At 42.8% G+C, this 27,783-nt stretch overlaps 1 protein-coding gene across 7 annotated transcripts; it reads left to right on the top strand.

The window, feature by feature from the left end:
- The first annotated feature begins 1,280 nt into the window (after positions 1–1,280).
- Positions 1,281–25,976, top strand: LOC118397180 (neuroblast differentiation-associated protein AHNAK-like). 7 transcript variants are annotated; one of them, XM_052467350.1, is made up of 9 exons: positions 1,281–1,426; positions 10,655–10,710; positions 10,830–10,937; positions 12,059–12,181; positions 12,604–12,760; positions 13,227–13,420; positions 13,534–16,534; positions 17,833–19,946; positions 22,692–25,976. In XM_052467350.1, the coding sequence occupies exons 4-9, from the start codon at positions 12,152–12,154 to the stop codon at positions 24,879–24,881; spliced, it is 7,686 nt and encodes a 2,561-aa protein (XP_052323310.1). In that variant the 5' UTR covers positions 1,281–1,426; positions 10,655–10,710; positions 10,830–10,937; positions 12,059–12,151; the 3' UTR covers positions 24,882–25,976. The 7 variants fall into 7 exon arrangements, with proteins under 7 accessions (XP_052323310.1, XP_052323305.1, XP_052323308.1 ...); XM_052467345.1 differs by having other exon boundaries at positions 17,833–20,433; positions 20,542–25,976; XM_052467348.1 differs by having other exon boundaries at positions 17,833–20,903; positions 22,290–25,976.
- The last annotated feature ends 1,807 nt before the right edge of the window (positions 25,977–27,783 follow it).

The raw sequence follows: 27,783 nt of genomic DNA, 5'->3' as shown, positions 1-27,783 counted from the left end.
GCTTTTCATCCCATCATCTACAGATGCTGGGCTTTTCTCTGCTCGGCCTCTGTTTCTTTTCAGTATGCACACACAAACTTACACGCGCACACACATACACACACACACACACACACACACACACACACACACACACACACACACACACACACACACACACACACACACACACACACACACACACACACACACACACACACACACACACACACACACACACACACACACACTGTTAAAGACCAGACAGCCATCATGTGACCACATGTGACCAACCTCTGGAGTCACAACAGCAGTCAGTCAATACTATGGGCTGCAGCTGTTCCCAGAGCACAGCCCATCCCAGATCCCATTGGGGATGTTTTCCCCTGTAGCCCCCCGCAGCCAGCCTGCTCCAGTTTTCTGGCCCTGGCACAGCGAACAGCTGACATGAGGGGATTGCTGGGCCACTGGGACACTCTGTCCCGTGCCAAGCCAGCTGCCCACCTCACCTCACCCCCCAATGCTCCGAACCTCCCTGTCTAAATCCTAGTTTTGTGTCAGCGGCGGAATGCAACAATGACAGCGTTAACACAATGCAAGCGGCTTGATCTCCCTGGCAGCCTTCAGTGGCAGGCTTGTGTCCCTGGCCAGGGCTCGATGGGACCACCTGTGTGGCTCACATGGGGGTCCAGCTGGCAGAATGGGGATGGTATTACTCCATGTCTATGCAGGCATGGTGGTTATGAACCACCACAGCACTCACTTTGACTACCTCAGCTCTGCAAGCAGGGACGTTAATAACAGGCCATCGATACACACAGTACACTCAGTGTTAAGCTCACAACAACAGATGCTCTCCCCAGAAGAGTCACACTTTCTCTAAATTAAGACCCCAGGCCTGTTCTTATTGTGATCTCGAGGGATAAAAATAGCCACACAACATTAGCTCCGCTATCCCAGATCTGAAGATAATTCCTTTTGTTATTCCTCCACTTTGTTTGACTCCTCAGGGAATTTAAACAATGTCACCAGCAGCCAGCCAGGTAGGTAGTTTACATGTCGCTGAAGAAGAGTGGTCTCTAGTCTTTTTCTCAAATATGCAGCAGAAGAAAGCTCATGACAATCTGACTGAATCCTGTCAAAGTTTTTGGCCCCTTCCTCCTCCCCCCTATCTTGACAGTCCTTCCCCTCACCTTCCTAATATGGGGGCATCCCCTTGCCCTCGTCCAATCATTACTCTCGTTACGCCCCACCTAGAGATGCCATGGGGCTTGTCCAGATTTCCCAACTGAGGTTTCAGTGAAGGGACAGGCTGGCTGGTAACAGGGTGATCAGGAGAGAGTGAGTGAGTGAGAGTTTGACAGAGAGCAGTGTGTGATTTCAGATCTTCTACCAGGTGAATCTCTCACCCAGGGAGGTAGCACACTGTGACAGCGGTATCAACCAGGTAGGATTAGTCTCCATCTCACTACAGTGGAAATGTCTTAGATCGGACTCATTGTGACTTCTTAGATCTGAGAGTTTGTGGACAGTACATGTGGAAGAGTGGGATTGTTGTGGTGGGTAGGTGCGGTGGTGCATGTATCTCAGGTTAGGAGAGTGGCAGGACTTTTTTAACCTCGGTGTTATGGCTGTTCAACTGTTTGTACATAGTGCAGTATGGAATCAAGTCCACTGGTGATAATATATTTCAGTCTTGTTCATGTCATATCTGTTCATCTAGTTGTCTGCATCGTTGTTTGAGAATGTTCTTTCACCCCCATTATTTTATTAAAAACATTTGTCTAACTGTGTTGTGCAGCATAGACTGAAGTCTGGAGACACTGCACATTGCTAGGTATTGATAACATAGCTATTATTTGTTGGATAAGTACACAGGCCGTATAGAAGGACAAACGCCACTGGTATTGTTGATAGCATGGGGCTATGTTACCATACAATATGCTCAACTTGGTCGTTGTGGATTGTTGCTGTCTGCTGCTGTTCCTGCTTGCAAAGATTATTGACGAGGTAGTAGCAGCACGCAATTGTTTCAAACACTCCATCTGCATTTTTACAAACGGGCAACTTCTGCAACCTGCCGGTCACAGGATCTGAGTGTTGCACCCCAGCCCAATAGCTTGGTATGCCATGGCAAGTTGGGTAGAATGGTAAACTCGGTATGGAGGGCAAGACCCACCCAGAGTTAAGGCTAGGTTTGAATAACAGTAACAGGCATATAAGTATATCGTAAAAGTATAATCTAAAAGTTATTTTCAAGTTATCTTTCCTCCCTCTGGTTCTCAGGCCACTAGCGACCGTTTGCCTAGGAAAAATGTGAATGTGTTGGTCATTTTAGAGATGTTAATGTGTGCGTTGGGAGTCTTTTTGTGTAGCTATTTAAAAAGCATCTTAAGGTTTAAAAACCTTAAAAATGTTAAGGTTACGTTTATTTTTTGAATCTATCTCAGCCAATGAATGTAACAACTTACATGGCTGCTTGTTAGGATGTTCGGTAACAACTCCTATCTGTTTTGAACTGTGTGTGTTCCCATAGCCCTCTCCTCCCTTTGATGGCATGTGTTGAATGTCTGTGTGTGTGATCCCCCTGCCATTCCTCTGAGGACTGAGGGGTCAAACGTGTTAATGGGACACCAGCACCATCCACGGGGGTGGAAGGGGGGGGGACAGTCTGCTCTGGAGTTATCGTCTCTGCTGGGACCTGTTATGAATGTTGTTGATAAACTATAGATAGATGTTTATGCCACTGCGTAGCAGAGTGTAATGCATGCAGCTAACCCTCCCCAAATCCAGTCTGAAATAGGGAGACTGTATCTGACCCCCTACAGACAAGCCAGAGGGTTATAGATACAGTGGGGCAAAAATGTATTTAGTCAGCCACCAAATGTGCAAGTTCTCCCACTTAAAAAGATGAGAGAGGCCTGTAATTTTCATCATAGGTACACTTCAACTATGGCAGACAAAATTAGAAAAAAAATCCAGAAAATCACATTGTAGGATTTTTAAGGAATTTATTTGCAAATGATGGTGGAAAATAGAAGGAGGGAGAAGGAGGGTTGTTTGTGTCTTGCCCTCCTTGTTGAGTATTTATCTCACAAAATATCTCGGTTTCCGGTTTATAAAGAGGAATTTCCTGTCCTCAGGATGTGGCTGATTTTTCAATCTGAGCTTTCAAAGGACAAGAAGACCCTCTCTATCTCTAATCTTCAGTTCCCATAGTCCTCTTCAAATACACATTCTGGATGAGGGGCCTTTATAAGTGTGACTGGCTAAAACAATCACATATAATCCCATATTCAGTTCAATCCCATATTCAGTTTTGTGTATTCACGTTGTGCATTACATGATTCCACCTTACAATTTTGAGGAGACTACAGACTCTGCAAAGACTCTAGTGTCTGATTCATGTTCAGGGAGCACATGATGCTTTAGGAATCCAGGTTGGGTACTACCATGCTATGTCTCTCACCTGAGTCATGGGGCTGATTAACTCCATGCTTAGACCAGCTTCGAGTTCTTAGGAAACTGTGCAGTATTTAGTTTTTTTAATGTATTATTTCTTACATTGTTACCCCAGGAAATCTTAAGTCTTATTACATAGAGCCAGGAAGAACTATTGGATATAAGAGCAACGTCAATTTCCCAACATTACGACTAGGAATACGACTTTCCCCGAAGCGGATCCTCTGTTCGGACCACCACCCAGGACAATGGATCTAATCCCAGTAGCCAACCCAAAATAACGGCACCGCAGAAGGGGCAGACGGATCAGCCTCCTGGTCAGGCTCCGTAGATGTGCACATCACAGTTTTCTTGACAACAAGGTAGATGAAATTCGAGCAAGGGTTCCCTTCCAGAGAGACATCAGAGATTGTAACATTCTCTGTTTCAAGGAAACATGGCTCTCTCTGGATATGTCGTCGGAATCGGTTCAGCCACTGGGCTTCTCCATGCATTGTGCCAACAGAGATATACACCTCTCTGGGAAGAGGAAGGGCGGGGGTGTATGATTTATGATTAACGACTCATGGTGTAATCATAACAACATACAGGAACTCAGGTCCTTCTGCTCACCCAACCTACCAAGAGAATTCTCATCAGTTATAGTCACAGCTGTGTACATTCCCCCTCAAGCGAACACCAAGACAGCCCTCAAGGAACTTCACTGGACTCTATGTAAACTGTAAACTATATATCCGGAGGCTACATTTATTGTAGCTGGGGATTTTAACAAAGCAAATTTCAGAACAAGGCTAACTAAATTCTATTAGCACATTGATTGCACGACACGCAGGGCTAATACTCTCGAACACTGCTACTCTAACTTCCGTGATGCATACAAAGCCCTCTCCCGCCCTCCCTTCGACAAATCCGACCACGACGCCATCTTGCTCATACCGTATTATAAGCAGAAACTCAAACAGGATGTTCCAGTGACGAGAACCATTCAACGCTGGTCTGACCAATCGGAAGCCACCCTTCAAGATTGTTTTGATCACGCGGACTGGAATATGTTCTGGTCAGCCTCAGTGAATAACATTGACCAATACCCTGACTCGGTGAGTGCGTTTATAAAGAAGTGCATTGGAGATGTTGTACCCAATGTGACGATTAAAACCTACCCTAACCAGAAACCGTGGCTGGATGGCGGCATTCGCGCAAAACTGAAAGTGCGATCCACCGCATTTAACCATGGAAAGAGGTCTGGATTCATGGCTGAATATAAACAGTGTAGTTATTCTCTCCACAAGGCAATCAAACAAGCAAAATGCTGGTACAGGGACATGGTGGAGTCACAATTCAACGGCTCAGATACGAGACGTATGTGGCGGGGTCTACAGGAAATCACGGACCACAAAAACCAAAACAGCCACGTCACGGACACCGACGTCACGCTTCCAGACAAACTAAACTCCTTCTTCGCCAGCTTTGAGGATAATACAGTGCCACCATCGCGGCTCACAAACAAAGACTGCACCCTCCCCCTCTCCTTCTCCGTGGCTGACATGAGTAAAACATTTAAATGTGTTAACTCTCACAAGACTGCTGGCCCAGACAGGATCCCTAGCCGCGTCCTCAGAGCATGCGCAGACCAACTGGCTGGTGTGTTTACGGACATATTCAATCGCTCCCTATCCCAGTCTGTTGTCCCCACATGCTTCAAGATGGCTACCATTGTTCCTGTACCCAAGAAGGCAAAGATAACTGAACTAAATGACCACCCCGTAGTCCTCACTTCTGTCATCATTGAGTGCTTTGAGAGGCTCGTCAAGGATCATATCACTGCCACCTTACCGGCCACCCTAGACCCATTTCAGTTTGCATACCGCATCAACAGGTCCACAGATGACACAATCACCATCACACTGCACATTGCCCTATCCCATCTTGACAAAAATAATACCTATGTAAGAATGCGGTTCATTGACTACAGCTCAGCATTCAACACCATAGTACCCTCCAAGCTCCTCGGGGTGGCAGGTAGCCTAGTGTTTAGAGTGTTGGACTAGTAACCGAAAGGATGTAAGTTCGAATCCCCGAACTGACAAGGTAAAAATCTGTTGTTCTGCCCCTGAACAAGGCAGTTAACCCACTGTTCCTAGGCTGTCATTGAACTTAAGAATTCATTCTTAACTGACTTGCCTAGTTAAATAAAGGATTAAAAAGCTGAAGTCTCTGGGTCTCAACCCCGCCCTGTGCAATTGGGTTGTGGACTTTCTGATGGGACACCCCCAGGTGATGAAGGTAGGAAACAACATTTCCATTTCGCTGACCCTCAACACTGGGGCCTCACAAGAGTGTGTGGAGAAGGTGGAAAATGTTAAGTTCCTGTGTGGACCATTTCAGTTTGTCTGTGATGTGTATGCCCAGGAACTTAAAACTTTCCACCTTCTACACTACTGTCCTGTCGATGTATATAGGGGAGTGCTCCCTCTGCTGTTTCCTGAAGTCTACGATCATCTCCTTTGTTTTGGTTACGTTGACTGAAAGGTTGTTTTCCTGACACCACACTCCAAGTGCCCTCACCTCCTCCCTGTTGGCTGTCTCGTTGTTGTTGGTGTTCACAGACAGTGTGGTGAAGAAGGCGCAACAGTGCCTCTTCAACCTCAGGAGGCTGAAGAAATTTGGCTTGTCACAAACTTTCACAGATGCACAATCGAGAGCATCCTGTCGGGCTGTATCACCGCTTGGTACGGCAACTGCACCGCCCTCAACCACAAGGCTCTCCAGAGGGTGGTGTGGTCTGCACAACGCATCACCGGGGCAAACTACCTGCCCTCCACGACACCTACAGCACCCAATGTCACAAGAAGGCCAAAAAGATCATCAAGGACAACAACCACCTGAGCCACAGCCTGTTCACACCGCTATCATCCAGAAGGCGAGGTCAGTACAGGTGCGTCAAAGCTGGGACCAAGAGATTGAAAAACAGCTGTCTCAAGGCCATCAGACTGCTAAACAGCCATCACTAACTCAGAGAGGCTGCTGCCTACATTGAGACCCAATCACTGGACACTTTAATAAATGGATCACTAGTCACTTTAAACAATGCCACTTTAAATAATGGCACTTTAATAATGTTTACATATCTTACATTACTCATATCACATGTATATACTGTATTTTATACCATCTATTGCACCTTGCCTATGCCACTCGGCCATCGCTCATCCACATACTTGTATGTACATATTCTCATTCACCCCTTTAGGTTTGTGTGTATTAGTTAGTTGTTGGGGAATTGTTAGATATTACTGCACTGTCAGAACTAGAAGCACAAACATTTCGCTATACTCGCATTGACATCTGCAACCATGTATATGTGACCAATAAAATTGGATTTGAGTTATTCACAAGTCACACAGACACTGAAACCTGATTCTGTCCACATGCTGACCTATTAACAGTCCAAGGCAACTGTTAGTGAAGAATAGAATATACCACAATTAGTTATAGATGTCTCTTGTTTCATAATGTACAGTTTTTAAATAGGATATTGTATCTGAGGTATATCTGTGTACCTTATGGTATAACAGTAGCACAGTTGGGTCCAAATGATCAGTTTAAAGCAGGAGTGGGCAATAGTTTTGGCTCTAGGGTCGCCTTTCAAAATTCAGCGGAGGGCAGCGCAGATTTTTCTCTGGACCGATTTGTTCGTCAAAAGCCATTTGCGGGCCAGATAAAAAGTGCAGTTATTTGAAAACGTATAGTTGCATTATAATTTCTACATACTCTCCGTTTAGTTTTAGACATTCAAAAGTGTCCTGGAGTGGGTTTTTCTAACCAAAAATAATCTTTATGGTTTAAAGTCTGTGACATTTCTGGGAATGCCAGCTATGCCGAGTAGGGCTTTGCCTTCATTGGCCTGTTAAATAGAGCATTGACAACAACAAGCAGTGAAGATTGTGGAGTCTAACGTGGGTCTGTTTTGGACACGGTTGGGGGAAAACATTTTGGATTTTTTTCACCACAACTCAAGCTGGCATAGGTCCCCTCCAGTAGAAGTAGTTAATCTTCATGGGAAAGTAGAGATCAATAACTGACGAAAACAGATGGGGGAATTTGGTAACACTAAAATCTATATGTAGCAGTTTTAGGAGGTCTCTTCATGATTCATAATGTGCCTCGGAATTGAACTGTTTGAATAAACTGTTTTTCAAATCCAATAGCTTTAGACTAACTATCCCTGAGTTGTACACAAACTTACCACTTTTTCTCTGTAAATCTTGAAGCTATTTAGTAGATATATTTGCACGTCAACTAATTACCGGAATAGTATTGATTAACAAAGGGTCCTGGTACACAAAGGGTCCTTTCTCTTCGTCCTGGGTCTCATGACCCTCATTGAATTAGCACCAATCAGGTTAGCTTTCTCCACACAGCAGGTCTGTAGCTGCTAAGTGTGTGTCCTAATACTACATACTATGGCTGTACATATGGGGTAACTTCTGGTAGACTGTCAATGTGATGGTTACAGTAGATGACTCTCCAACGTTCTCAGTCCAAGGGAAATAGATTTTTTTTGCAAGTTCAGATGACGCTCTTTTAGTTGCCTAGTTGCTAACCCAATTACTGTAACTTTGCAAATGATGGAGAAAAACAAACACAGTTGATCCTCTGCAGAATTCCATTAGTATTTGGACATGGTGTCTAGATGACTAGCCAAATCAGTGTCTAAAGTGACTGACCTGGAAGCTCCTAGGATTCAACTGCTGCAAAATATATACAGAGCAAACAAGACACACAGCGCTTCGTATCAAAGCTATGTTTACTGTATGTGGGGACATTTAAATATTCATAAGGTGAATATATTAGGCCCATTTCCTACTACATACTATACCCACACTGTGTATTTGTTGGCACGCTGTGAGTGAAACAGCCTGGTCTCCACTGCTGAAAGCATGTCCCTGAGACCTCTCTAGATTTGGTTGTTTGTTCTCTTTGCTTGTCGTTCTTTGCCTTTGTTTTCCTACTGGAAGACAATTCCAGTATCAAACACTATGATAGAAAAGGGTAGGTCTATGTGTTCCCGTTGTGCAGGAACCTGACTTCATAACCACTCCACAGTGTAGCCAAATAGAAACATATTCCAATTAGAATTTAATAAGATATTGCTTCATTGGAGATTAGATAGCTCATATCATTATCGTTATTCTGGCATTGTTGTCGCTGTTGCACAATCCGCCAAAAACAAAGCCACACGTCACAAGATCCCATTCTTATCCCGTTTCTAACTAGGGTCCTGGCTGATACCCTGCGGAGACTGGGATCAGGCTGTTTGATGCTGGGAGAATGGTAGTGAACTGTCCTGTCCTTTCCCATATCCTAGTAGCAAATAGCTGACCACCAAGTCAGGGTCTGTTACTTCATTATCAAATCTAATAGAGGGAAACCTAATCCCGTGAACCTTTTTTGACGAATTAGGTGCAATGTCTCAATGTATAGGACCAATGCATTTAAAAAGACATTGAGAACATTGAGGACACCAAATCTGACCCGCTGAACATATCACGAGAACAGACGCACGCAGACAGTACCATGTCCTTCTCCAACGTTAATTCGTAACCTTTTCGTTTACCACAGAACGTCAATCCCATAATGCGAAACGAAACAGATGGGTTGCCAGATTGGAGGTTAGGTTGTTTTGCTGTGTTGGACTGTAGTCTGCAGCTCCCTCTAAGCTGAATGGAAGGGATCCAAGCCGTATAGATCAGTCAGTAGTAAGCATGCAGATGTGGGTCAGAGAGAGCTGGCTCTATATAAAGAAAGTGATCTGACCTATGTGGAGCACTCACTGTGCAGAGCAGGGAGCACTCTTGGTCAGCTGCTTCTTTCACTCATACACATATTATGGTGGGGGCAGGGTGGGGTGGGCAGGGGGTCTCTAAATAATTCCAATTGAACCATTCGCCTATTTGTTTAAAATGCCATGTGTAGCCTACTGCTACAGTGTTAAATATTCAAGTAAAAGCTTATTCCAAATGAAACAAACACCCCCCACCTCTGTGTCATGGTTTAAAAAAGTATCATGTGAACAGTGCACTGTTTGGATGCTGGAATCATATTAGAGTGGACAAACATGCGCAGGTAGTCTACTTTTGAAGTGATTTGTTTGACAATCAGACGAAAACATGCTGACTGGTTGTGTTCACGTGTTCATGCCACGTTAAAAGGTAATACCATTTTTTCCCGCTAAGTGACGTCTTTACGATTCGGCCCATCAAAAAATGTCAAGCTCATGCACGCATACAGTAGGAGGTCGCATGAAAAGAATAGAGACTTCCCCAAATGTCATGGTATAATTTGAACTCTGCTTTACCTGGATATCATGGATACAAGCTCTTAAGTATTTCATGTTTTTAAATCAGCTCAAAAGAGTTTGTTTAATTTAGCTATGTCGAGAAGTTAGAGCCATTTAGTTATTTCTTGATACCGGTATTAACATTGTGCAGATCATAATAGATCAGATGCGTAACAGCCTTATTATTGCAATGTCCAGTACTCATGAAGCATACTATCCAAGGCGGGTGTCCCTGCTTTCACAACGTTTAGCCATCCTGGGAAAGGAGCACTCTGAATGTCTATCATTTGTTCTCGTGACCGGCTGAGATACCCGACACTCTGACACCCCCGATAGAGGCATGAGAAATACGCTGATACTGAGTACTGGATCCCCCCACTTGACATACACACACACACACACACACACACACGCATAAACACACATGCCAAGACTGATCAAAAAGCCATCACATGAAACCAAAAGGGTAGGACACGCATGACATTGCTGGGGACCAGCGAAAAAGTCAAGTGCCTCCTGCCTATAAGTAGAGGGCTATTGAGGGGCTAGGGTGGGTGGTGCAGGGATATGCAAAACCATGGAAATAATTCCAAGAGTGCCATAGCAATGCACCGCAGTCTGAGAGGCCGGTCACTAAACCAAATGGTTGGAAATCCATAGGCATGCCACAATACCTGCGTCAAGCGAAAATAAATAAATAAATAGAGAAGGTATAATCTTACAGTATATGCATGTGTGTGTCAAATGTGCTGTATCCATGACCTTATATCATGCCAATGTGTCAGTGGGGTCAAGTGATATAGTCTTGTTGACCTCTGCCCTCTTGTCAGTGCGTCACACGCCAACATTGACATAATCTCCTCCTGTTTGCAGACTCAGACAGAGAATTGGAAGAAAGCCATGTATCTACCCAGGCCAGAGAACCAGCCGTGAGTAGCCACTATCTGGCTTTCACTTGTTCCAGACACGCTATTTGCCATACCTGAGGTGGTGTACTGCAGTGCTGTTTACTGACCTGTTGAACTTGGTATCTCCTCTACTGAGCCAGGTAAAAGACAAAAAGCGGTCTCCCCCTTCGGACAGGCCTCCCACCTCCCCCCACGCCAACCCTCACCATAGTGCCTCCCCAGAGGACCAGGAGAGCCCGGAGAGAGTGGTAAGTGGAGACTGTTTGGATATCCTAACACACTCAAGCCCTGGAAGGATGGAATGGGAAAGAAAAAGAGCCAACAAAATGGTCTTCAACACACATACGAAATAGACACGGTGCATTACACACTCAGCATAATGCATACATTGCATGTTACCCCTGTCGTGCACGCTGTACACTTCACATACATAATACATATTGCACATTACCCTCACATTCTGTCCGTGGCGTACTAACCCAGCTCATTTTAAGATAGACATGGGAATGAAGGAGTGCTTAGACCTGTTCAGCTTACATGTAGGGATCCTATAGCGTCTGAGAGGAGGAGCTGATACTCGGTATTAGGTAGATGGGAGGGGTCTAAATATAAATAAGGAAAGCAAAACAATATATTGTGTGTTTATGGACATGCACTTACTGGTGTATAATATTTTCACGTCACTCGTATATCCTATAAAAAAAAATGTTTGAACCATTTCAGACATATCCTCTAGTCCCCCAGCATATTTTTGAGGTGTGCTAACACAACAGGTCAATTGTTGTTGCCACTGTGCCCTGCCACATGCTGTATGAAGATGTGGTATCTCTGCTGAGCTTGGCTAAATGAATGGTTGTTTATGTTGACAGAAGCGGCCGGGGGAATGGAATGACCTCAGCAGGTTTTGATTGTGTCATTGTACTTCAGTCAGTGAGGTTGGGGTCAGGGCTGCAGCTAACACAGAGCTTATGGAGTATGTCAAAGCCCATGTGATGAGAGAAATGATGTCTCTAATCTCAAGAGTGTGGCTATAATGAAGGTATTCTGTCAATCCCTAATAGGTATTTTCTCTCCATATCCCAAAGCGTTCATTGGCTAATTCAGTTAGCGCAAGCACACACATATACATTACATTTACATTTAAGTCATTTAAAGTCATATACACACACACCAAGCTCATTGGGTTTCAATCCCCTATGCTTACAAAGTCATTTACCTGCCAAATACTTGTATCTTACAGTTAACACACAAAAACCTATATTGTATGTGGCCCATGCAGGATTTGAACACATAAAGTAACTAGTATTGTTACTACCATGGTCCAATCAACTGAGCCATCAACACAGACACAATGCTTCCTTATTTTTAGGTTCAGAAAGAGAAACTGCATGCAGAGCTGAAACAGGTGCTGAGTCTGAAGAGAAGTCACCTGAAAGAGTCGTCTCGTTTGGCCCAAGCAGAGATGGATTCTTCAACAGACGCCCAAGCAGTGGTAAATAGCCAAGAAACCACTAATACTCATGAAACTGGAACATTCACACAGGCCTAGAAAACACTCAGAATCGCATGCCATTCTACTGTTCACATCTGAAGACGAGACCTTCATTGTATTTATTATTATTTATTTTAATTGAACCTTTATTTAACGAGGCAAGTCAGTTAAAAACTCAGTCTTATTTACAATGACGCCCAACCGGGAGGCAAAAGGCCTCCTGTGGGGACGGGGACTGGCATTAAAAATTAAATAAAAAATAGGACAAAACACACATCACGACAAGAGAGATACCACAACACTACATAAAGAGAGACCCGAGACAACAAAGCGTGGCAGCAACACATGAAAACAGCATGGTAGCAACACAACATGACAATGAACTTTGTGAGGAAACGCTCTCCTCTGGTGTGTCTGTACAGGAGGAGACAGCATCTGAGGAGGTGGAGGTTGTGGTAGAGACAGAGGCTGAGGCTGGAGCCAGTGGCTACAGTGTCACAGGTGGAGGGGAGCGAGGCCTCTTCATTAAGGACGTCCTTAAAGACTCCACTGCAGCAAAGCATCTTAGCCTCCAGCAAGGTAACTACCTGGATGGGGAGATTAGAGTCGCATGAATATAAAGCCATGAGACACAGCTGAGGTAAATTAGTTATGGACTAGTTTAATAGATAGAAATGAGAATGTTAAACCGTAAACTATTCAAACATAAATTCATTCCATACTTAGAAATAACTGAAAAAAATGCAATGTTGAAATCTTGTTTGTCCCCATCTGTATCCCTTCCCTGTGTAACTTCCATTAAGTGTAGTGTGTAATTTATTGCAAGTAAAGTCATGATCAATCACCTGTTCTGACGTGCAAACGGTACATTATCTTGTGCGTATAAAATGTAAATATCAACATGCCATGCCCTTTCACACCCTTCCTTTGATTGTCAAAAGCAAACCACAACTATAAGACTTCCATGTTCCCCCCTGTTCTCTTTATCTCATTTGTGCTGTGTGCACATTAACTTTTGTCTGGCTGATGATTGGTTTCCTTGCAGGAGATCAGTTGCTCAGTGCAAGAGTCTACTTTGACAATGTGAAGTATGAGGATGCCCTGAAGATCTTGCAGTGTGCAGAGCCTTATAAAGTCTCCTTTTTCCTGAAGAGGACCATCACCGGCGCTGATGTCACCATGCACCCTGGCACCACCAGCATGGAACTGAAAGGACCCAAAACCAAGATGCAGAAAATGGTACGGCTATGATCGTATTTGTAATTGCCAATTTGGCATTGAGATATAGAACTGGTCATTCCAGATTCATCAGGTTCATGTCCACCTAACTCATCCTTGCATGTCTGTTGCAGAGTGTCAAGAGCATCAAACCTTTCAAAGCGAAGAAAAAGAGGGGAGGACGTTTTGGATTGAAAAGGCTGAAGGAAAACAAGAAAGGGAGCACTGGAGCAGAGTTGGAGGGATCGCCTTCCAAAGTGGAGCTCAACCCCGTCGACGTGGAGTTTGCCTTCCCCAAGTTCAAGCTGAGGAAGGATGGGAAGGCAGAGGGAACTGAGCAGCATGGAGGAGTGGTCGCCACTGGCAGGAAGAAGAGGATGATAAGGTGTCCCAGGATGAACGCAAAGGGTGCTGAGGTGGCTACAGGAGAAGTTGACATGACGCAACCAGAGGGACAGGCTGACGTCTCCCGGCCAGACGTGCCTGGAGCTAAGGCCAAAGTCAAAGGAAAGGGCCACAGGTTCGGAATTCATTTCCCTAAAACAAAAAAGACAACATCGGACACTGCCTTGTCTGAAGGGTCTCTGGAGCTGAAACCTCCAGATGTCAAATTCACACCACCCTCAGTGGAATTCAGTTCGCCATCTGGAAACAAGGAAGTCACCCTACAGAAACCAGAAGTGAAAGTCAAGGAGGGGTCAAAGTTTATGCACCGAGAGGTAGAGCTTTCACTAGGACTCCCCTCAGCCCGACCTTCTGATGAAATTGATGGTGAGATAAAAGCAAAAGGTTTAGCTGAAGGAGTTGAAGGGTCAACAGGCCTGCCTGGCATTAAAATGCCAGCTATTGACATCTCTGCACCCAACATCGATCTGCAGCTGGACACCCGGAGTAGAGTGCCAGACAAGATAGAGGGACCCTTTTTTAAAGGGCCAAATATATCCATGCCAAAAACTGACATCTCACTACCAAAGATTGGATCATCTGATATGGATATTGAAGGTCCAGAAAAGGGTGGAAAAATGAGCTTACCAGCTGTTGACATTTCACTGCCAAAGATGACATCAGGAGAAGCAAATGTTGATGTGGAAGGACACATTGGAAAGGGAGGCAAGTTCAAAATGCCAACTTTCGATGTTTCTCTTCCAAAATTCAAGTCTTCAGAGGAGGACATGAATATAGAGGGGCCTGAAGTCAAAGGAGAGTTCAACATGCCAAAAGTTGACCTTTTACGCCCGAAAGGTAAAGCGGGGGGTGAGGTAGACATTGAAGGATATTTAGGAAAAGGAGGTACATTTCAGATGCCCACATTTGACAATTCTCTACCAAGAATGAAGTCATCAGACAGAGAAATTAATGTAGAAGGACCTGAAGTGAAGGGTGGCAAAATTCAAATGCCCTATGCTGACATATCTCTCCCTAAAGGAAAAACAGAGGGGAAAATGAACATTGAGGGACATTCTGGAAAAGGAGGCAAGTTCAAAATGCCCTCGTGTGACGTTTCCCTTTCTAAAATGTTGGGCAATGCTAGTTTCGAGGGACCTGAATTGAAAGGGGGAAAGTTAGAAATGCCCACACTTGATATTTCCCTTGCTAGAGGAAAAGCAGAGGGTGAAGTCAATATTGATTCAAATGTAGGAAAAGAAGGAATGCTCAAAACGCCCACAATTGACATTCCTCCTCCAAAAATGAGGTCGTCAGGAACAGAAGTCGTTGTAAAAGGGCCTGATGTAAAAGGAGGAAAGTTCCACATGCCACAAGTAGACATTTCACTTCCCAAAGGCAAAAGCGAAATTGACATTGAGGGAAAGCCTGAAAAAAGAGGGAAGATTCAAATGTCCTCATTTGATGTCTCACTTCCAAAAATAAAGTCAGCAGAGGGTGACATGAAAATAGAAGGATCTGATGTGAAAGGCATCACATTTCATATGCCCACTATAGATTGTTCACTTCCAACAGGAAGAACAGAAGTTGACATCAGCGTTGAAGGAGAAGCATCTAAAGGCGGAAAGTTTCACATGCCTTCGCTTGATATTTCTCCTCCGACAGTGAAGTTCCCAGAGGGTAAAGCGAAAGTAAAAGGCCCTGAACTCAAAGGGGGAAAGGTCGAGATAACAAATATCGAAGTGTCCCTTCCAAAAGGCAAAACAGCGGGAGAAGTTAACATTGAAGGACATGTCAGTAAAGGGGGAAAGTTTAAGATGCCCAAATTTGGCATTTCTTTCCCTAAATTTAAGTCACCAGAGGGTAAGGTCAACACAGAGGGACCTGAAGTCAAAGGAGGGAAGTTTCACATGCCTAAAATTGACATTTCACTACCAAAAGTAAAAATGGAAGGTGACATCAAAGTTGAAGGAGATTCTGACATTTCCCTTCCAAAAATGAAGTCACCAGAAGCAGATATCCTTTTAGAAGGACCAGACCTCAAAGGAGGAAAGTTTCATGTGCCAACAATTGACCTTTCACTTCCAAAAGGAAAGGGAGCAATTGACACTGAAGAACATTCTGGAAAAGGAGGCAAGTTCCAAATGCCAGCATTTGATATATCACTTCCAAAAATGAAGACACCAGATGGTGAAGTCAGCCTAGAAGGCCCTGAAGTCAAAGGGGGGAACATTGATATGCCAACGATGAACATTTCTCTTCCAAAAGGAAAAATGGAGGGAGAAATTGACATTGAAGAACATTCTGGAAAAGGAGGACGATTTCATATGCCTACATTTAACGTTTCCCTTCCAAAAAGGAAGTCACTAGAAGAATATGTCAGTTTAGAAGGACCGAGTGTCAAAGGAGGGAAGTTTCATATGCCCACAATGGACTATTCCCTTCCCAAGGGAAAGGGTGAGATTGAAACTGAAGGACATTCTGGAAAAGGAGGAAAGTTTCATACGCCCGAGTTTGATGTATCGCTACCAAAAATGAAGCTCCCAGAGTGGGACATCAAACTAGAAGGACCGGAAGGCAAAGGCAGTAAAATACATATGCCTAACATTGATATTTCTCTTCCTGAAGGGAAAACTGAAAGAGATATTCAGGTTGAGGGGCATGGTGGCAAAGGGGGGAAGTTTCACATGCCCTCAATTGACATTTCCCTTCCAAAAATGAAGTTGCCTGAAGGTGAAGTCAAAGTAGAAGGTCCAAAAGCCAAAGGAATTCCCTGAAGCCAAAGGAGGGAAATAGACACTGAAGGAAATTCTGAGAAAAAAGGAAAGTTTCACATGCCCACAATCGACATGTCCTTACCAAAAATGAAGTCAAAAGATGGTGAAATTAAATTAGAGGGTCCAAAGTGACAGGCAGTAAAATACATATGCCTAATATAGACATTTCTCTTCCAAGGTGAAAATGATTTTGAGGTTGAGGGCATGGTGGTAAAGGAGAAAGTTTCACATGCCCTCACTTGACATTTCTCTTCCAAAATGAAGTTACCTGAGGTGAAGTCAACAAAGAAATTCCAAAAATTGATATTTCACTTCCAAAAGGAAAAGCAGAGGGAGAAACTGACATAGAAGGACATTCTGGAAAAGGAGGAAAGTTTGAACGCCCAAGTTTGATGTATCGCTACCAAATAATATTTGCCTAACATTGATATTTCTCTTCCTGAAGGGAAAACTGAAAGGAAAGGTTGAGGGCATGGTGGCAAAGGGGGAAGTTTCACATATTGACACAAAATGAAGTTGCCTGAAGGTGAAGTCAAAGTAGAAGGTCCAAAAGCCAAAGGGGGAAAGATTGAAATGCCAAAGAATATTTCACTTCAAAAGGAAAAACAGAAGGGGAAATAGACACTGAAGGACATTCTGAGAAAAAAGGAAAGTTTCACATGCCCACAATCGACATGTCCTTACCAAAAATGAAGTCAAAAGATGGTGAAATTAAATTAGAGGGTCCAGAAGTGACAGGCAGTAAAATACATATGCCTAATATAGACATTTCTCTTCCAAAGGTGAAGGCGGAAAGTGATATTGAGGTAGAGGGGCATGGTGGTAAAGGGAGAAAGTTTCACATGCCCTCACTTGACATTTCTCTTCCAAAAATGAAGTTACCTGAGGGTGAAGTCAAAGTAGAATTTCCTGAAGCCAAAGGTGGAAAGTTTGAAATTCCAAAAAATGATATTTCACTTCCAAAAGGAAAAGCAGAGGGAGAAACTGACATAGAAGGACATTCTGGAAAAGGAGGAAAGTTTCATACGCCCAAGTTTGATGTATCGCTACCAAAGATGAAGCTCCCAGAGTGGGACATCAAACTAGAAGGACCGGAAGGCAAAGGCAGTAAAATACATATGCCTAACATTGATATTTCTCTTCCTGAAGGGAAAACTGAAAGAGATATTCAGGTTGAGGGGCATGGTGGCAAAGGGGGGAAGTTTCACATGCCCTCAATTGACATTTCCCTTCCAAAAATTAAGTTGCCTGAAGGTGAAGTCAAAGTAGAAGGTCCAAAAGCCAAAGGGGGAAAGATTGAAATGCCAAAGATTAATATTTCACTTCCAAAAGGAAAAACAGAAGGGGAAATAGACACTGAAGGACATTCTGAGAAAAAAGGAAAGTTTCACATGCCCACAATCGACATGTCCTTACCAAAAATGAAGTCAAAAGATGGTGAAATTAAATTAGAGGGTCCAGAAGTGACAGGCAGTAAAATACATATGCCTAATATAGACATTTCTCTTCCAAAGGTGAAGGCGGAAAGTGATATTGAGGTAGAGGGGTATGGTGGTAAAGGGAGAAAGTTTCACATGCCCTCACTTGACATTTCTCTTCCAAAAATGAAGTTACCTGAGGGTGAAGATAAGTTGGAAGGCCTTGAAGCCAAAGGTGGAAAGTTTGAAATGCCAAAGATTGATATTTCACTCCCAAAAGGAAAAGCAGAGGGAGAAACTGACATAGAAGGACATTCTGGTAAAGGAGGAAAGTTTAAAATGCCCAAGTTTGATGTGTCACTACCAAAGATGAAGCACCCAGAAGGTGATGTCAAAGAAGGCCTTGAAGTCAAAGGTGGGAAGTTTGAAATGCCCAAAATTGAAGCAGAGGGTAGGAGTGGAGTCAAGTTACCAACTGTTAAACTGCCAACGGTAGACATATCTGCACCGAAGGTTGACTTAGACTTTGGGCTGTCAAAAGCTAAAGGAGATGATAGGGAAGAGATGGAGCTACTAAAAGCAGAGGGTGGTAGGCCATCCTCTGGGTCAAGTTTTGACATGCCAGATGTCTCTCTCAAAATGCCAAGATTTTCTCTCCCTAAATTTGGTAGAAAGTCTAGTGGAAATGTAAACCTAGAAGGATATGGCAAAGAGGACGATATTGATATTAGCCCCCCACGAGTGGATGGTGAGGGCAGACCAGCATCAGTGGAAATAGGCGGAGATGGAAAAATAAAAGGTAAACTAAGGAAGCCCAAAATGAAAATGCCAACTTTTGGAATATCTAAGAAAGATGTATCAATAGCCAGCCCTGATGTGGAAATCAAGACAGAAAAGGGGAAAGTTGACATTCCAACGCCAGGGATCAGTGTAGAAAATCCAGCAGACAAAACAAATAGAAAATATAGACTAAAATTCCCAAAGTTTAAGAAGTCATCTCCTAAAGGTAAACTACCAGAGGGAGAGATAGATGCCTCATTGGATAGTGGAATGGAGGGGAAAGCTGGCTTTCATGCACCTGATGTTACAATCAAAATGCCCAAGTTCTCCATGCCAGGGTTTGGCTCAAAGGAGACAGACTTTGACAGGAGTGGGAAAAGTGCTGAACTAGAAGCTAAAGGAAAGGTCAAAATGCCATCAGTGGAGATATCCTTGCAAGCTGCCAAGACATCTGAGCAAGAAATGTTAATCCCAGATGTATCTGAGGCTGACATCAGTGGTTATGAAGGAAACCTGAAAATCCCTAAAATGCCAACTATTGATGTATCAGCCCCCCATATTGATCTAGATGTAACTCTGCCTAAAGTCAAGCATGAAACAAACATTGACGGGGAGGGAGGCAAATTTAAAATGGCAAACATCAAAATGCCTGATATAGATGTATCACATCCTATAGGAAAAACTGGTGACATTGATGCATCCAAAGTGAAACTTGAGGGAGGGGGTGGAAAATTCAAGATGCCTGGCATTAAAATGCCAAAGGTAGACATATCACTTCCAAAAGTAAAACATGGAGAAATTGATGTATCCACGGTGGAAATTGAAGGAGAAGGTGGAAAATTCAAGAAGCCACATATGGAAATGCCAAATTTTGATATATCACTTCCCAAAGGAAAAAGTGGAGGGATTGAAGGGCCAAAGATGGAAATTGAAGGAGGGGGCGGAAATTTCAAAATGCCACATATGAAAATGCCAAAGGTAGACTTCTCACTTCCGAAGGGAAACCATGGAGACATCAGTGCACCAGAAATGGAAGGAGAAGGTGGAAAATTCAAGATGCCATATATGAAAATGCCAAATATTGATATATCACTTCCGAAAGGAAAAATTGGAGACATTGAAGGACCAGAAATGAAAATTGAAGGAGGGGATGGGAAATGTAAGATACCACATATGAAAATGCCAAATGTAGACATATCACTTCCAAAAGGAAAAAGTGGAGATATTAATGCACCTGTATTGGACATTGGAGGAGAAGGTGGAAAATTCAAGATGCCACATATGAAAATGCCAAATATTGCTATATCACTTCCCAAAGGAAGAAGTGGAGGGATTGAAGGACCAGACATGGAAATTCCGGGAGGGGGAGGAAAATTGAAGATGCCACATATGAAAATACCAAAGGTAGACTTATCAATTCCGAAGGAAAAGTCTGGAGACATCAGTGCACCAGAAATTGAAATGGAAGGAGAAGGAGGAACGTTCAAGATGAAAATGCCAAATATTGATATATCACTTCCAAAAGGAAAAACTGGAGACATTGAAGGACCAGAAATGGAAATGGAAGGACGAAAATTCAAGATGCCACATATGAAAATGCCAAATGTTGATATATCACTTCCAAAAGGAAAAAGTGTAGAAATTGAAGGACCAGGGATGGAAATTGGAGGAGGAGGTGGAAAATTCAAGATGCCACATATGAAAATGCCAAATGTTGATATATCACTTCCAAAAGGAAAAACTGGTGATGTTAATGAACCTAATTTGGAAATTGAGGGAGAAGGAAGAAAATTCAAGATGCCACATATGAAAATGCCAAATGTTGATATATCACTTCCCAAAGGAAAAGGTGGAGAAATTGAAGGACCAGAGATGGACATTGAAGGAGAGGGTGGGAAATTCAAAATGCCACATATGACAACACCAAATATTGGTATATCACTTCCAAAAGGAAAAACTGGAGACATTGAAGGATCAGAAATGGAAATTCATGGTGAGGGAGGAAAATTCACGATGCCACATATTAAAATGCCAAATATTGGTATATCACTTCCAAAAGGAAAAACGGGTGTTGTTCCTGAACCTAATTTGGAAATTGAGGGAAATGGAGGAAAATTCAAGATGCCACATATGAAAATGCCAAAGGTGGACTTATCACTAACGAAGGGAAAGTCTGGAGACATCAGTGCACCAGAAATGGAAATGGAAGGAGGTGGAAAATTTAAGATGCCACATATGAAAATGCCAAAGGTGGACTTATCACTAACGAAGGGAAAGTCTGGAGACATCAGTGCACCAGAAATGGAAATGGAAGGAGGTGGAAAATTTAAGATGCCACATATGAAAATGCCAAAGGTGGACTTATCACTAACGAAGGGAAAGTCTGGAGACATCAGTGCACCAGAAATGGAAATGGAAGGAGGTGGAACATTTAAGATGCCACATATGAAAATGCCAAATGTTGATATATCACTTCCCAAAGGAAACCGTTTAGAAATTGAAGGACCAGGGATGGGAATTGAAGGAGGGGGTGGAAGATTTAAGATGCCACATATGAAAATGCCAAATGTTGATATATCACTTCCAAAAGGAAAATCTGGGGAAATTAGTGCACCAGAAATGGAAATGGAAGGAGGAGGAAAATTCAAGATGCCATATATGAAAATGCCAAACATTGATATATCACTTCCTAAAGGAAAAGGTGGAGAAGTTGAAGGACCAGAAATGGAAATTCGTGGAGAGGGAGGAAAATTCAAGATGCCACATATGACAACACCAAACATTGATATATCACTTCCAAAAGGAAAAACTGGAGACTTTGAAGGACCAGAAATGGAAATTCATGGAGAGAGAGGAAAATTAAAGATGCCACAAATTCAAATGCCAAAGGTAGACTTATCACTTCTGAAGGGAAAGTCTGGAGACATCAGTGCACCAGAAATGGAAATGGAAGGACGAAAATTCAAGATGCCACATATGAAAATGCCAAATGTTGATATATCACTTGCCAATAGAAAAACTGGTGATGTTAATGAACCTAATTTGGAAATTGAGGGAGATGGAGGAAAATTCAAAATGCCACATATGAAAATGCCAAACATTGATAAATCACTTCCTAAAGGAAAAACTGGAGACATTGAAGGATCAGAAATGGAAATTCATGGTGAGGGAGGAAAATTCACGATGCCACATATTAAAATGCCAAATATTGGTATATCACTTCCTAAAGGACAAGGTGGAGAAATTGAAGGACCAGAGATGGACATTGAAGGAGAGGGTGGGAAATTCAAAATGCCACATATGACAACACCAAATATTGGTATATCACTTCCAAAAGGAAAAACTGGAGACATTGAAGGATCAGAAATGGAAATTGGAGGAGGAGGTGGAAAATTCACGATGCCACAAATTAAAATGCCAAATATTGGTATATCACTTCCAAAAGGAAAAACGGGTGTTGTTCATGAACCTAATTTGGAAATTGAGGGAAATGGAGGAAAATTCAAGATGCCACATATGAAAATGCCAAAGGTAGACTTATCACTAACGAAGGGAAAGTCTGGAGACATCAGTGCACCAGAAATGGAAATGGAAGGAGGTGGAAAATTTAAGATGCCACATATGAAAATGCCAAACATTGATATATCACTTCCCAAAGGAAAAACTGGAGAGATTAAAGCACCAGAGATGGAAATTCAGGCAGAGGGAGGAAAATTCAAAATGCCAAAGGTAGATATATCCCTTCCGAAAGGAACGTTTGGAGAAATTAGAGCACCAGAAATGGAAGTCGAAGGAGGAAAATTCGAGATGCCACATGTGAAAATGCCAAAGGTAGATATATCCCTTCCGAAAGGAACGTTTGGAGAAATTAGAGCACCAGAAATGGAAGTCGAAGGAGGGAAATTCGAGATGCCACATGTGAAAATGCCAAAGGTAGACATATCACTTCCAAAAGGAAAAAGTGGAGATGTTAATGCACCTGTATTGGAAATTGAAGGTGAGGGTGGAAGATATAAGATGCCAGAAATCAAACTGCCAAATATAGATATTACATTGCCAAAGGGAAAATCTGCTGACATTAATGCTGAAATCAAAAAGCCCAACGCTGAGGCAGCAGCAAAGATTCAAATGCCTTCGATTGGCTTACCAAAGTATACAACTCCCGACCTTGATTTGGACATGAATGTTGGAAAACCCAACCATGGAGCTGAGGTTCATGAGAATAGTTCAGACAAAACTGGTTCCCATTCAAAGGGAGACCATAAGATGAAAATCAAAATGCCAACAATAGACATAGAGTGCCCAAAAGGAGATCTGGAGCTCGATATAGGCTTCCACAAAGTTGAGGGAAAGAAAGACATAAAAATAATAGAGTTGCCTGACTTAGACCTTAAAACTTCTGGTACCAAAGTTAAGGGGCCAAAAGTCAAAGGCACCAAATTCAAAATTGGAATGCCAAAAATGAAGAACACTGGAGATCAAGCATTAGATGCAGCCACAAAGAAGACTGAGAAAGAGAATGAAGGGGTCAGTGGTAGATTTATGATTAAGAGGACAAAGCTTGGCAAAGGTGCAGATGTGGAGGCAGATGCGGGGGCAGGTGTTTCTGTGTTGCCAAACATCTCCCTCCCAGATGTGGGCTTCTCAGTATCCAAAGGAGCCAGCCAAGAGGGTGAACCTCATGGTCCAGAGATTAGTGCCAAATTGCCAAAATTCAAACTCCCTAATGTGGAGCTCTTAGGTCCTTCAGTAGCAGGCGAAGGAGGAGCACAGATCAACAGCGGACAACAAGAAGACAAAGGTGGTATCAAGTTTCAAATGCCTGTGGGGCTGAAGAGTAAACAAGGCCCTGCCGAGTCCACTGGCACAGATGCCAGCACCGAGAATGGATTCACATTACCTCATCTTGGAATCAAATCCCCCAAAATACCAGATACAGACTTTGATATTGGAGCATCTCAAACTGGGGACCATGGGGCAGATACAAGTACGAGACAAAAAATGAAAATACCCAAGTTCGGGGTGGCTTTACCTGCTATTTCTTCACCTGGAGCCAGAGTACATTTGAAGGACCCAGATGTTGAGTGTGAAGGCCCTAAAATGCCCAAAGTTAAAAAAGCTGTATTTGTTTTGGTGAATCCCCAAACAGACCACTCCACTATGTCCACCAGTGTAGAGTCTGGAGAGGCAAACATCAAAATGCCAAAGATCAAAATGAAGCCATCGTTTGGAAAGTCAGGATCCAAGGAAAACAGTGCTGCTTTGAGCATTGAAGGAGACGTGGATGGAGATGACAAGTCAAAGGGAGCAAAGCTAAAAATGCCCAAAGTCACCTTCTCTCCGGTCAAAACAGGTTCATTTGATGTAACCCTAAAAGGTGAGGGGTCGAGTTCCAGCCTCAATGGTGAGAAAGATCCAACATTCCAGAATGAATCCAAGGAGGATAAAGTTAAGTTAGGGAAGCTCAAGCTTCCAAAGATAGAGTTCTCCTCGCCATATTCAATAATAGGCAGTGGAGAAGAGGACCTTGAAATGAGTGCTAAGCTTGTCAATGAGTCCTCAGGAACTGACAGAGAAACCAAGGGGACGAAAGTGAAATTAGGCAAAATGTCCTTCCCGGGATTTAAGAAGAAGACAGCAAAAGGAGAGGAGGAAACTCAAGACAATGTGGTGTCCTCATCGGCCAGGACAGAAATGCTAAATTGGGATAGTTCAGAATCCCAAACGCCAATGGTCTCCATTGGTTTTGTACCAGGGAAGTCTAGGGGGCAGGCAGTGGCTGAGAGCAGCAAAAAGGAGATGGAAGAAGGAGAGCAGTCAACCTGGTTCAAGGCCCCCAAATTCAACCTGAAACCCCACTCGACAGGAATCCTCCACATTACACCAGAAGGTTCTCCCCAGGGTAGCAGATCCTCGCTCCAGTGCCAGGGTTTAGATGAAACTGCTGGTACCTTCCGGCTCCAAATGCCAAGCATGCGGTTCTCCACCCACGAGGTGTCTGAGGAGAATGTTACTACAACAAAGAAGGGAACAGTAACCGTGGTGACAAAGACAACAAAACATACGGTAACAGAGTCCAGAACTGGTCAAACCCACACATCGCTATCCCATTGTAATGACTAAAGTCCGAAGAGATGTGAGAGTAATATATTTTTCCTCTTTCCTGTTGTGACGACTGTTTTTGTGATTTTGTTCCGCCACGTTTTTTCCCCTTCTATTTTAGTCTTTATCATATTTGATGGTTTTACTGGTTTAAATCTGAATATCAATTAATTATGTATTGTTGTTCATATATTTTTGGGGGGCAAAAATACCACACATTTTAATTTCCAAAAGGAAATGTCTTTTTTTCAATGCCTTCCCATTTGATTTACCAACATTTACCTGGGCATGATTGTAGAGTTAGACTGACAAAGAACACACACCAATATATCAAAAGCAATTTGTATGTAAATACAAAAACATGTCATTATTTTCATATTACCGATGATAGGAATAGTAACAAGGACATTAGTGATTTGTGTTAATGTATCTGAGGCTTGAGGATGGTGTGAGATTTGTGGTTTAATTATTTACTTTCTTAAGCTTGTTTTTTCTTTCTGATATATTAAGATTTTTGTAATTATACCATACATTGAAATGTAATATTAAAGGCTTCTACAGTGCAATACATTTCAACACTCTCTATGAGAATCAAGATAAAATAATAGGAAACTATCATCTGATATTAAGGTTAATGGTTTAAAGAAACGGAACATGTACTCTCTTTAATTGAAATATTTCAAAATTAATGCAAAACCTCTCACACAAAACAATGTCTCCATTGAGACAGTTTATTGTTCCTTTTCTTTTTTGGTGAATTAGAAAGTAGAAATTTAATGTGTGTGCTAAACTGCATTGGACGAGTCTCAGCAATCCTCTGTCAAACAAGTTTACAAGTTTTCATTAACCAGATTTAACATCTGTTGGAGCAAATAACCATATAGAAATAACCATATAGAATGGTACATGACAAGGAGAGAACATGACCAGATAACATGGTATTTATATGTATAGAGACGTTTTTACAAATACCTTTGTGATTAGCATGTTTTCAGTGCATATGGCTTCACAATATGCAGTTTTCAAAGCAACGTGTTATCAAGTGGCATTATAAATAATGTTGTTAAGAGATCATATTATTAATAAACCTTAATATTCCTAAGAAAAATAAAAAAAAAGTTGTATTGTCTTCCATTTTATTGTCTTTCTAGGCGAACAACGCCCTCTCCTGTCAAATACAGCAGACAATTTGAACGTACTTCAACGCCTTGTCACACCATAGTCATGGGCCTTTTATCAATTAGATTTGCCCCCACTCCTCAGACCTCTATTGCCTCCTTTTGAAAAACGTCATATTTAATTGAGGAGAGTCAGCATGGATAGAAATGTGCTTGAAATGAGATGGTCCTTCTCCACCAGCCTGGTTTCATAGACTAGACGTAACATAGTAAACGTAAATCCGGGACACTTAAATTAATATGATATGTTACATTTGGTATGGTTAAATAATACAGAAGGTTACTTAACTCAAAAACATGAACGTCTAGCAACCGAAAAACAACTTTTGGATTTGAGCAACTTTGCAACTACTTACCACTTTGTAGCTACTTTGCAACTACTTAGTATGTTAGTGAACCCTTCCCCTAACCATTCCCCTAAACCTAACCCTAACTGTCTTGTTTTGCACACTTTGTATAAAAATAATAAATGCAGGATGACAGGATCTTTATAAAAAACATATCTCCTTCTGTGGTGCGGACGTGATACGACCGACCGTTCAGTGTCAGCAGGCTGGATGACGACTGCTGGTTTCCAGTAGCCATGCTCCTGGATTCTGATTGACTCTCCATCGTGCAGTGGTGGCAGTGGTCTTGCTGACCTGTCATAGTACCCCTTTTCTGTTGTAGTCTCTGTGCACATTTTGCATGCACTTCCTTGTACTGTAGCTGACGCCCAGTGGAGGCTGCTGAAGGGAGGACGGCTCATAATAATGTCTGGAACGGAATGAATGAAACGGCATCAAACACACGGAAACCATGTTTGATTTATTCGACATCATTCCACTCGTTCTGCTCCAGCCATTACCATGAGCCCGTCCTCCCCAATTAAGGTGTCACCAACCTCCTGTGCTGACAACCTCGGGCTGTAGCTGCTGGTTGGTGTTGGGAAGGATTGAGCAAAGTCTGCTGCTCATCAACGCTGGGCTGGTGACTTGAATTTGTCAACTGGAGTGTTGCGGTACTCAAGAAGACTGAGGTAGGGGTCTCTCTTGTCTGCTATGGCTTTGTCCATGAGTGACTTAGCAATCTAATCAGATTTTTCAGCAAGGCTTTGAGGGTAATGTGGGCTTGTGGTGATGTGTATGAATTCCCATGCGTTTGAGAAGGATTCAAACTCCTGTGAATTTGTAACAGGGATCATTGTCAAATATTAAAGTCTCTACGATGCCATGCCTGGCAAAGGCTGCTTTCAGCTTGTGAATCACAGCTGTGGATGTGGTGCTGTGAAGATTGTTGAGTTCAAAGTCCTCATTGTTCCAGGTAAACAGGACAGTTGCCACGACCTGCCAGGGTCTGTCTGGGATACGGTGAGGTATCATGGGCTCTTTGGTGTTTGAGGGACGTCATTGAAGACAGGTTGGGCATTTTCCAACAATGTCCTCTATTTGTTTGCACATTCCAGGCTAAAACAAAATATCCCGTGATCTTTGTTTGCACTTTTCCATGCCCATGTGTCCAGCATGGATCTTTACCAACATCTCTTCTCTGAGAGTGGCAGGAATGATGATATTCTCTCCCTTGAAAACAATTCCATTGATCTGACAGTTCATCAAAATGGTTCCAGAACTGTAAGATGCTCTGAGGGAATTTTCTCCTCTCAGGCCATCCATCCTGTATGACTTTCCTCAGCTGTCTGAGTTGTATGTCCTTTTCTGTTTCTGCTCGGATCTCCCTCAGTGTTGTGTCACTAACAGGTAAGTTCC

Source organism: Oncorhynchus keta, chromosome 18 (assembly GCF_023373465.1).
Source record: "Oncorhynchus keta strain PuntledgeMale-10-30-2019 chromosome 18, Oket_V2, whole genome shotgun sequence".
Classification (NCBI taxonomy): domain Eukaryota; kingdom Metazoa; phylum Chordata; class Actinopteri; order Salmoniformes; family Salmonidae; genus Oncorhynchus; species Oncorhynchus keta.
This window is presented reverse-complemented; position numbering and strand designations above follow the sequence as displayed.

What these genes read in the sequence shown, in the direction of transcription:
- LOC118397180 (XM_052467344.1), top strand. Translation starts at nt 12,152, where the DNA reads ATGGATTCTTCAACAGACGCCCAAGCAGTG. An exon ending in CAACAGACGCCCAAGCAGTG is followed by an intron (nt 12,182 to 12,603) that starts GTAAATAGCCAA and finishes GTGTCTGTACAG; the next exon opens with GAGGAGACAGCATCTGAGGA. An exon ending in AGGTGAAGTCAAAGTAGAAG is followed by an intron (nt 16,535 to 17,832) that starts GTCCAAAAGCCA and finishes TCAAAGTAGAAG; the next exon opens with GTCCAAAAGCCAAAGGGGGA.